Raw genomic sequence first — 11,483 nt, forward strand, 5'->3', positions numbered from 1 at the left:
CCTTTTATATAGGAATTGATTTTGAACGTTTTTTTATGCAAAAAAAAATAGTCAGTTAATACTAAGTTTTCTGTAAACCCAAAAAGACCGACACCACTGTACCGTTCGATAATCGCACTCAAAGTCGATAGCTATCTATCAGACCGTTAAGAAATTGTTATCGACTTTAACTTGACCGCAAAAATTTGATTCTTATAAAAAATAGTTGTGCTCAACTTTGTTATAGTATCTCAACTTTCATACTTTTTTTTTTTACTATTGTTAATATCACTAAGTTAAGAATATGTAAAAATGTACCCAGAAATGGAATCCTTCTGATAATGTTACAAGAAATTCAGCAACGCGGATAGTAAGTGGTAGTTGGACAACTACTGTGGTACGGGTAATAACGATAGGATAACTAATTCGTCTTATAATCTGATTGAAGTTTTTTGGTCTTACCTAAAAAATAACTATGAAATTATATGACTTGTAACCAGTTATTTAAAATATATTTTTACTGGCAATTCATTAAATTCATTGGAAGGGAGGCAAACAAACTTACATACATATAAATCAATGCAAATTTTCTATTATTATTTTCTCTAAACAAAAATCCGCAGTGCGAGCGAAACTACCAGTGAGAAAAGTTCGCGGTCTATTTTCGGGACTCGAACCGTTCCATTTCATCCCATCCTATGCCTGTGCCCCATCATCAGTCCCGTTCCCATCCTTATCCATCCATTCGCATCCCGAGAGGCAACTGCGGTTCAACAGCCGCTTGGCTAGCCTCATGCCGAGAATCCCCATAAACTAAACTGAATCAAAGCAAACCAAAAGCATCGGCCATCGGCTGGTGTAGGAAATGTGGAGCTATTTTTAAGCACTGGGGCGACATTTTTCTTGTTTTCTCCCCGATTTGCTAGCGAAAACATACAAAAATTTGCAAAAAAAGAGCAGTCGGCACGATATTAATAAAAGCAGCGCTGCCGCTGCGTTGGATTCGTGGTATTCGGGTGGTTATTCTGGCGGATCGTGTGCCTGTCCACTGCATTTGTAATTTTGCCCGTGGAGTTGCACATTGTGTCATTTTAGCTGGGCGGAAAGTGAGGCGACTTCTTTGATTTTATGTAATATATATTTTAGACTAACCCTAGTTGTCCAATAGATAGCAAGATGAATGTGGAAAAGCTAAAGCGCCTGCAGGCCCAGGTTCGTATAGGTGGCAAGGGCACACCTCGCCGAAAGAAGAAGGTCATGCACCAGACTGCGGCCACCGACGATAAGAAGCTGCAGAGCTCCCTTAAAAAACTATCAGTGAGCACAATCCCGGGCATTGAAGAAGTCAACATAATTAAGGACGACTTAACCGTGATTCACTTCAACAACCCCAAGGCACAGGCATCTCTTTCGGCCAATACTTTTGCCGTCACGGGTCACGGCGAAACCCGGAAGGTCGTGGAAATGCTGCCGGACATTCTGCCCCAGTTGGGTCAGGAAACAGTTGTCCAACTGCGCATGTATGCAAACGCCATGAACAATCAGAAAGGAGGTTCTGGCAGCGGAGAGGGAACTGTTACCACCGAGGAGGATGATGACGTTCCCCTGCTCGTTGGAGATTTCGATGAAGTAGCTAAGGTGGAGGCCACAAAGCTCTCGGAACAGGCTACAAAAGAATCTGTAGAGAACAAACCAACCGATAAGCCACAACAGTTGCTCAAGAAGGATCAAAAGCAGTCACAGAAAACTCCGGAGGCAGCCAAAACAAACGAAAAACCTAAGGAGAAACAGGAGAACAAGAAGGCTCAATCCAAGGAAGGAAAGAAGAACGATCAGGCCAACAGAGACAAGCCAAATAAGAACAAGGAACATGCCAAGGGACAGCAGACCCCTCAAGCTAGCAAAGAAATTGCACAAGTTGCAGAAACGCCAAGGTTGGAACTTCCAAAGCCAGCGGCAGAACAGAAGAAGGATGACATAAAACCCGTTGACCAGAAGATAGAAACCAAGCCTGCGGAAAAAAAGGGGCAGCAATCTATACCCACTGAAATCGAACAGAAAATTGAATCTAAACCCACTGAGAAGAAAGTAGCGCCACCAAAATCGGCTGAAAAATCGGTGGAAAAGACAAAACCACTTGATCAGTCCAAAGACAATGCCAAAATATCGGAACAGCCGAATCCTACTGGTAAACAAGTGGGTCAGAACTCCCAGCCCAAATCCCCTGATCAGAAGATAGGGCCCCTAGAGCTGGCGGAACAAAAGAAGGACATCAATCCAGCGGAGGCAAAAATTGAAACACAGAGTCCTACTCCTGCAGGAAAGTCACAACCGCCTCTTCCAGTCCAGACTCTCGCACAGATTGTTGCCTCGGAGCCGCCCAAGCAATCTGATCTTTTAGAGAAATCTGTTGGGGAAACGGCACCTGCTCCCAAAATTGAGGAGCCTATAAAGGAATCGCCTCCTCCAGCTAAGATAGAGCCAGTTAGTCCGTCATCTGCACCTATCAAACCTGATGAGGCACCCAAGAGTTCTACTAATGAAGAGTCACTAACAAAGACTGCTCCCAAGCAGGAATCACCACCAAAGAGTGCACCCAAACAGGAGTTGCCGTCTAAGAGTGCTCCCAAACAACCTTCTCCACCTAATGGTGCACCTCCCCCACAAAATACAACAGAGAAACCAAAACAAGGTACTCCCACACCAGCTAAACAGATTACACCACCAGCCGATATCGAGAAAACTTTAGCTCCAGAAACTATCAAAAATCCGGCTCCGATTTCACAGGCACCACTTAAAGCTCAGGATCAAGCAACACCAACGCAGGCGGCGAAGTCAATTGTAGATGCAAAACTTGCTGCCAAGAAGGAGACACCTCCACCAGCTGCAGCTCCTGCAGAGGCGCCATCTCCAGTTGCTCCATCCCCAATGGGCCCCAGTACTCCACCGTCGACTCCCACTTCGGCGCCGCCAACTGCAACGGCAGTGACCCCACCATCTCCCGCCGCAGGCTCTCCTCCAATTACTCCGTCTCCGAAGCAGGTTCCTCAAGCTAATTTGAAGAAACAAGAGGTAGGGCAAAAGCCAAAGCAGCAGCAACCAGCTAGCAAGCCTCAGCAGGCGCAGAAGCAGCCACCAGGAGGAGCAAGTGCAGCAGGGGGAAACAAGCCCCAGCAGAAGCAGACAAATCCCAATGCCAATACTAAACCAACAGTTGCTCCAAAGCCAGGTCAGGCAACAGGGAAACCGGCGTCCGCATCTCCAAAAGCTTCCAACCAGCCAAATCAGCAGCAACAGCAGGGAAAAGCAGCAAGCAAAGCCTCTCCTCCCAAGCAATCAGGAGGCCAATCAACTGGAGGGCAGCAGAAGCCAGCGGCCAACTCTCCGAAGGCCACACCATCTCCGAAGGCAACCGGCTCTCCAAAAGCATCCTCTCCTAAGGGCTCAACCCCTCCTAATATCCCTTCTGCCCCTGGAGGCTCCAATTAAACCTCTCTTCTTCAATCCGGCTCCCTTGCATTTTAAACTATTTCGCATTTTCAGACTCTGTTTTCGATTTGGTAATCTCTATTAATGCCTGGTACTGACACATTTTTTGATAATTTCCTAATTTCATTTTTAAATAAAATTTTAATTTAAAAAACAATTACGTCTCCAGTGAAATAGTGTACAAGGATAAGGATTTTATTATTTCATTTTTTATCATTTTTATTTAAGATCCTGAATACTATTAAGATATAATGGTTTATTTTATAAAAACATTAAATTTACTGCTTAGAATCACTAAGCGTTTACGTAATTGAACTTCTGGTTTGATCGAACACTCCTCTGAGAAACCATTAACATATAATGTAGGATCCTTAAGTTGGTGATAACATATTTTAAATTTACCGCTCACTTTGAGGCACTATTTATCGATATCATATCCAACTTAGCCATCCCTGGTTCGATATATTGAAACATACAAAATATGAAAGAAACTTAAAACTTATCCTGTGCTTAATTGGCCTTGCCGTGACTACCAGAGGGTTTCTCGTCCTCCTGGGCTGGTTCCTTTTCCGGATTAAGTTTCCAGATGGCGTAATTTAGTGCAGTGGCAAATCCCAGCCAGGCGACGTAGGGTACAAAGAGCAAACCGGCGACCTTGTTGACCCGGTAAAAAAGAACTCCGCACGCTCCAGCGCACGCCGAAAGTGCGACTATGTCAATAAGCCCCTGATGGATGACACGAATTAGATATAAAACCCAGTGATAGTGATAAAACTATTACTTACTCCCTTAATGTTGTGCTGGCCGAAAAAGATCGGCGACCAAGCCCAGTTCAATGCCAGCTGGGTTCCGTAGGCTATTAAGGGTAGCCTGGCTTCCTCCCCGGCAAGTCCTCCGCCATCCCGCCACACCAGATAGGATCCGTAACCCATTCCGGCATACAGGGATGTCCACACCGGCGCAAACACCCAGTTGGGCGGCTTGAAAGATGGGAACTTAAGATTGGCATACCAGTTTTGAATGTGCTGTCTAGTTAGCCTGCCGTTGTAGATCCCGCCTAGATTAGGCAGGATTATGGCTCCTGCGATACGGAGAAGGTTTCCAGCACACGGACGATCAGCCATTTTCGAAGTTCGCACTGCAAATGAGTCGCAATATCAACTAACGTTCTGTTTTCTCCGTTTTGTTTGCCGGTGATTTCATTGGAATGCATGAGTATTGCGTGTTAACGAGGCGAATACGTAACGGCTGATTGTGTGGGTAAGCTTCAGAGGTAACCTTTTGACTTTTTTCAAGCTAAAAATTGTGAGGATAAAAAAATTATAAAATTGAGATCCAGTAAATATACAAAAATAGCTAAAGACCAAATACTTAACTGGTATGTACATATACATATATTAAACGCGACGGAAATACTGCAAGAGGTGGAAATCACATGCTTTGAAGAGGATAGAAATTGCTTATCAATCAATTGTAGTTTGATGTAATAAATAAGATTGGACTATTGTTTTCTTTGAATTTATTCATTTCATATCAAAGTCAATTCTGCAGAAAATTAAGAAAACATTTTTTGTGGACAAGCTATGAAAAATGTAAGTTTGAAGTGCAGATTTGTAATATTTATTCATATCATACTCTCCTTATATTGATCCTTAAATCCAAGAAAGATAACTGTCGGCGTACATCAACATTCAAATATATGTACATATTGTATTATATTTTAGGTGTCGCACATCAAATGCCGGCATGTATTAGATTGGAGCAACCATGACAACCGTTGCTATACAAACAAACCTACTGTGTTTTGGTTCTTGTAAGAAAAACATAGCTGCATTTAGGGTATAATCAAGATGACTCTGTATTTTGACACGAAAATTGAGTTCCTGGACTCGGATGCAGTGAGCACCATTAGTAGTTGGCATCCCAGTGAGCCACTCTTTGCAGTAGCCTCATTTAGTCCCGAAAGGGGAGGTTCTGTGACAATTTTCGCGGATACTGTGAGTAGTTATTTTTCACTGTCCTTTCCTTAATGGATTCACACATATACATACATATCTGGTACCTCGTTTTGCAGGGTGAGCCGCAGCGGGATGTAACTTATCCGGTGCACGCCACTTCCCAGGCAACGGCATTATGCTGGCATCCAGAGAAAGCGCTCCTAGCGAGCGGCTGGGAGCACGGGGACATCCACGTGTGGTTTGCCGGTCATAGGGAGTTCGCCAGCGTAAACGCACCGCACAAGGCTGCCATTGTCCTGTTGCAGTTTAGCGAACAAGGCGGACGAATGGTTACTGCGGATGCTATGGGGTTGGTTACCGGATGGCGTTGCGATGGTCAGTACCAATTCTTAACCATGTTCTCTCACGATCTGCGAGAGGTGCTACTACTTATCTGCTTCCGTCGAACGGTGGAGAGTGAAGTGCGTGAGGAGATGGCCAGTCTTGCTAAAGCAGCGGTGGCCGGAGATGAAAATGCCTTGGACACCCTAACCAATTGGAGGCCGCGTACTGCAGCCCGCAGCATGACACACTCAGGAGTCAGGGACAACCACTGCTTTTACGCCTGCACCCAAGGAGGAGTGGTGTACTACATCAACCAAGGGGGCGCCTGCGTCGAGGTGATGAAGTGCGGCTCTCTACCACCCATTGTCCAGATGTTGTGGCACCCCAAAAAGTAAATCGATCTTTAGATCGTAGATTTGTTCCATATTTGAACTTTATTAATTTCTAGGGATGCAGTAATTTGTCTGATGGAGGACTTGACCGTCACTCTCTTCTTGGTTGAATCCACGGGTATTCTAACTGAACTGGATCGCGTAAAGATGAGCGGCCGTGGAGGAGGCCGGCAGGGAGGAATCGCCTGGTCTGGAAACTCTCTGGCCATCATAACAGGTTGTATATTAAAACCCAACTAAAAATGAGCTTTAGTCAAATATTTATATACATAATTTCTTTAGGCGATCTTTTTGTACGGATTTGGGACATCGAAAGGAGTGACAATTACATTCTAAAAATGGATCTCCCCAGCTGCAACCAGCTAGGTTCATCCTTGGCCAGTTTGAGTAATGCCACAGTGTCCTCGTCTAACCAGTTCTTTAGTCATGACAGCAGCGAAAGCACCAGTGTGCCCCGCAAAACACCAAAGTTCGGTCAAATCAATGGAGAAGTTTTCACCTGCTTATCTTATAGCGCTACGGGTCAAACTCTGTGCGCAGGAACCTCCCAGGGAAATCTATTTACCTGGAAGAGGAGTGGCAGCAGATTAGTAGGTGCCCCTGAAGATGCCTGGCAGTTGACCAACATATCTTATGTAAGGGGAGCCATCCGGAGTTGCGAGTGGGGATTCAACGAGCTCGCTAAACCCTGCATGCTGGTGAATTGTATGTCCAATGTTTATATGCTCAAAGAGCAACCTCTGCTGGCCGTACATACCCGAGAACTGTGGGCAGTTCAGAGGTCTGCTAAATCTGTACAGTTGTCGCACTGCAGCGGTCGGGAGACCATAGTTCAATCGGAATTCGCTGTGACTGCCATGGCTTTAAACGAACTGAGTCTTGTGATGAGTAATGGCAGAAGCATATCATCATACAGTCTGCAGAAAGTGGAGAAGAGTTTGGATGAGTTTGATGTGATTCTAGAGACTGTGGAGGGTGCTCCGCCAACAACGGCATCAACAGCAACTAATTTAAGTGTTAAGCTTCTGCAGACCTTTTCTGCAGAATGTTTATCCTTGAATCTGTATAACCAGAACATATTCTGCCTGGCAAGCAGTGATATCATGGTCTACTCCGTGGGAGGCGTCGTTCTCCACCGAATACAAGCTACCGATATTGAAGGGAAAATCATCGGCATGGATTTGAGTGGCTGCTATCTCTCAGTGTTTACAATGAATGGTTACGTGAAAGCATACGATGTTTCAAGGCATGATCCCAAACTTCTTTTCCCAGCAAATCTGGCCATGACATCTTTGATGATTTCGGGGAGTTCATCCTGGTCAAATGCAACAGCTTGGGAAGCCATCTGGCCATGGTGATAGCCAGCAGAAGTTTTACCCCAATTTCGACTTTATTCTGCTGGGACTTTGAGCGTAATAATCTTTTTGAATATGGCTTAGTTAAGCAAGATTCTGGCTCTAAGAAGGAAATAATTTCATCAAGCTTGCCAGTTCGAATTTTTTGGGATGCAGATGAACCTCGACTCGTGGCTGTGGAGGTCAAGTCTATGATGCAGAAAACTCTGCTTCAGAAAAACTCTCCTCAACCCAGTCATTTTGTTCAGTCAAAAATATTGCTATTATTTTATTCCGAGAAAGGTTGCCTCAACATTCTTGAAACTCAACCCATGAGCCCAGGCTCTCTATTACTAAACCTTTGTGTGCCCAACGTGATACGGCTGAAGATTAATGCAGTGGAAGAGCAACCGCTTCAAGATTTCGTGGATCTACAGCAATGCAACCCCACTACAAGGAAACAAGTCCTCAATTTCAGTCTTTACGTTGCAGAAGGAAATATGGATCTGGCTTATCGTAGCATTCGCTCGATACAATCCAAAGTGATCTGGACCAATCTGGCAAAGATGTGTGTGCACACAAACCGCTTAGATGTGGCTAAAGTGTGTATGGGACATTTAGAGCAAGCCCGCTCCGTTCGTGCTTTACGGCAAGCCATTGAAGACGATGACCTCGAAACTGAAGCCAAGGTCGCTGTTTTGGCCATCGAACTCGGTATGATTGAGGAAGCCAAGGACCTTTATCGTCGATGCAAGCGTTTCGATTTGCTCAACAGACTACTCCAGTCTATAGGTCAGTTAGACGAGGCACTGCAATTGGCCGAAACAGAGGATCGAATTCATTTAAAGCACACTTACTACCAGAAGGCCCAGGAGTTGCGAGAGAAGGGTGACATCAAGGGTGCTCTGGAATACTTCGAAAGGACGCAGAATCCTGCGCAAAACATAACGCAGCTGCTATTGGAGAATCCAGTGGCCATGAAGCGCTACATCCAGACTACCAGTGATCCTAAGCTGCTTAAATGGTGGGGACAGTATATTGAGAGCTCAGGAGACATGGATGCTGCTTTGGCTGTTTACCACAAAGCGGAAGATTGGTTCTCACAGGTAAATTATAAGAGCTTTAAATATTACACGGTTGCCTGATCCCTTGTTTCTTTCCAGGTTAAGATCCTTTGCTATCTAGGAAAGATCTCTAAGGCAGACGCCATAGCCAGGCAGTCAGGAGATAGAGCGGCCTGCTATCACTTAGCGAGGCACTACGAGAACGTCGGCAAGTTCCAGGAGGCGATCATGTTCTTTACGCGTGCCCAGACCTTTAGCAATGCGATCCGCATCTGCAAGGAGAACGACTTTCAGGAAGAGCTATGGACAGTGGCCAGCTCATCAAGGCAGAGAGATAAGGCCATTGCTGCTGCTTATTTTGAAGAGTGCGGTAACTTTAAGCATGCGGTGGAACTTTATCACCGTGCTGGGATGCTTCATAAAGCCCTTGAGATGGCCTTTGAATCTCAGCAGCCGGAGATCCTGGAGATAATTGCTTCCGATCTCGTGCCCGAATCGGATGCTGAATTGATCAACCGCTGTGCAGATTTCTTCTGCAGCATTGAGCAATTCCAAAAGGCTGTGCACCTGCTTGCCAAGACCAGACACCTAGAACGAGCTTTGGGTATATGTTTGGATAAGGGGGTTCCCATAACGGAAGAACTCTCTGAGATGCTCACACCGGAGAAAGGAGAGTTTGAGGAGTCTACTCGAGTCCACATTTTGGTCCAGTTGGGTGAGCTCCTTCAGCAACAGGGTGACTACCACAGTGCTACTAAAAAGTTCACCCAGGCTGGAGACAAAATTAGGGCTATGAAGAGTCTTTTGAAATCGGGCAATACGGACAAAATTATTTTCTTTGCTAATATGTCCAGGCAACGTGAGGTGTACATCATGGCTGCGAACTATCTCCAAGCGTTGGATTGGCAATCAGATGCCCAGGTCCTCAAGCATATAGTCAGTTTTTATACCAAGGGCCAGGCCTTTGATTCCCTGGCTAACTTCTATGCCATCTGCGCTCAGATAGAGATTGAGGAGTTCCAGGACTACGGCAAGGCCCTAACCGCCATGCAGGAAGCATCAAAATGTTTGGAGAAGCTCAGCCATGCCCAGCACGTATACAACAATCTGCAGCGGACGGTAGCAGATGTCAAGGCGATCCTAGAAATCCAGCAGGCTTTGCGAGAAGGCGATCACCAATTGGTCATTGGATCCTGCCGCAGCATGCTCAGTAAGTCCCTGCCTTACAGTATATATTTTCTAGTTTCCTTATTTCCTTTTTTTTTCTTTATTATATTTAGTCAAGCCAGAGTTACCACCTATTCGCCACGCACACATCCTGTCCATGTTGGTTCGAGCCCTGGTCTACGCCAAGGACTATTCTGGGGCGGGAAAGGCCTTAAAAGAACTTGCCGTGAAAGACAACTCTTGGAGTGCCTCAGGACTATTGGATCGTGGAATTGTTCACAAAATCGCGCAGGAGTGTGACTTGGATTTTGATCTCATTTGGAATTCGGGACGGCATTTAACCGCCTCCACAAGCGGTACTGCGGCAACTGGAATGAGCAGCACATCAGCTATGACGACAAGTGATGATGACGAGGCCGATGACGAGGAGATCACCGAAGAGCTGCATTAGATGATTCAATGTATGGGCAATGCAGAGCTAGTCACGGCCATGTTTATTCCACAGCGAGTGTAAAATGTAAACCTTATAAAAATGATAAATAATTATATCATATTTCAACCGTAAAATCCCATCTACTCTTGAGCTGATGTTGCTAGACAAGCCAAAGTCCCCTGCTTCAAAGAATCTAAGAATCACTTTAATGATTATTTGAGTACAAACATTTGTCTAAGTTGCTCCTATAAGTAAACTTATACGAAAATACTTGCTTACAGCAACCCTTCAAGCCCATTTGCATATTCGGCATTTTATGAATGAACTTTACGACATACGCGACCTAGTAAAAGCTTTCGGCACAAAAACATACAGTGGGTCTGAGAGTCGGACGTCACATCAAAACAAATATAAACAGCGATATCGATTTGGATCGCCGGTTCTGCCGGCGCCAGCGGAAAAGAGAAAGAGAGCGGGCCGTCGGAGCGGCATGAATCACTTGCCCAAATGCGTCCTCAGCTATGAAATCAGAAGCGTTTCCAGGAAGTCCGCGAAGCTCAAACAGGCCGAAAGAGCAATCGCAAAATGATATGAACTAAATTGAAAAACGTCACCGTAATAAGCAAGCGATTTTATAATTGTTTGATCCAAAAATAAATAAATATCCATATATGGCAAACAATTTAAATAAATGCAATCAATATAAGACAGTCTATGACAGCTACAATTTAAAATTGTTTTAATAAGAAGATTAGGTCTTGTTTAAATATTTGTCATTTTTGAGTTTATAAAGGCAATGCATACTAACGATCACTTTCTCTGCGTGATTTAAGTAAGGCGACCTGTTGCCAAATATATGTATGTATTTGTATCGACATACAAATGTATGTATGTATGTTAGTATACTTACTTACAAACAATACATAGCTATGCATAGATACTGTTGTACACAGATATACTCAAGTAGGCATGGACCACAGACAACTAACGACTCATGGCTGATTTCCCAGAAAAATGACGGAGCAAAAGCAAGAAAAACAATTCGTAGCAGGAGGGGAATCGATGAATGAATTTTCGTTGGCCGCCAAACGGCCTTACACCCGACCCGAGCCACCCCCCTGTGGTCCACGTAACGCCTGGGGAACACCATCGGCTTCCCAGCGATCAAACTCTTGTGTGCTCTGTGGACGAGTGACTCATTCGAAGTTCGAACTACGCCAGTTCCACGACGTCATGCTTAAGGTTGTTATTTGCCAAGTAGATAAGCGGAGCACTTCGGAGAGCAAAAAGCTCTTAAAGAGAGAGGCTAACTGGTCCCGAACACCATGTGCCATTGGGGCAGC

General features: G+C 44.9%; 3 protein-coding genes across 3 annotated transcripts; 2 read left to right on the forward strand and 1 right to left on the reverse strand.

Moving 5' to 3' along the window:
* Positions 1-612: 612 nt before the first annotated feature.
* Positions 613-3,479, forward strand: LOC108111101 (proteoglycan 4). The gene is made up of 2 exons (XM_017220442.2): positions 613-1,085; positions 1,148-3,479. The coding sequence occupies exon 2, from the start codon at positions 1,156-1,158 to the stop codon at positions 3,466-3,468; it is 2,313 nt and encodes a 770-aa protein (XP_017075931.2). The 5' UTR covers positions 613-1,085; positions 1,148-1,155; the 3' UTR covers positions 3,469-3,479.
* A 153-nt stretch (positions 3,480-3,632) lies between these two features.
* On the reverse strand, positions 3,633-4,666 carry LOC108111102 (translocator protein). The gene is made up of 2 exons (XM_017220444.2): positions 4,254-4,666; positions 3,633-4,194 (listed from the first exon to the last, which is right to left on the reverse strand). Exons 1-2 carry the CDS (start codon positions 4,590-4,592, stop codon positions 3,979-3,981), a joined length of 555 nt encoding a protein of 184 aa, XP_017075933.1. The 5' UTR covers positions 4,593-4,666; the 3' UTR covers positions 3,633-3,978.
* Positions 4,667-5,291: 625 nt separating this feature from the next.
* Positions 5,292-10,274, forward strand: LOC108111224 (intraflagellar transport protein 140 homolog). Its single transcript, XM_017220626.2, is given in 7 exon segments — positions 5,292-5,465; positions 5,543-6,141; positions 6,199-6,359; positions 6,425-7,402; positions 7,405-8,582; positions 8,640-9,750; positions 9,821-10,274. Coding segments are annotated over 7 exon segments (4,512 nt in total). The 5' UTR covers positions 5,292-5,318; the 3' UTR covers positions 10,159-10,274.
* Positions 10,275-11,483: the final 1,209 nt, after the last annotated feature.

Source organism: Drosophila eugracilis, unplaced genomic scaffold, assembly GCF_018153835.1.
Source record: "Drosophila eugracilis isolate 14026-0451.02 unplaced genomic scaffold, ASM1815383v1 contig_2152, whole genome shotgun sequence".
Classification (NCBI taxonomy): domain Eukaryota; kingdom Metazoa; phylum Arthropoda; class Insecta; order Diptera; family Drosophilidae; genus Drosophila; species Drosophila eugracilis.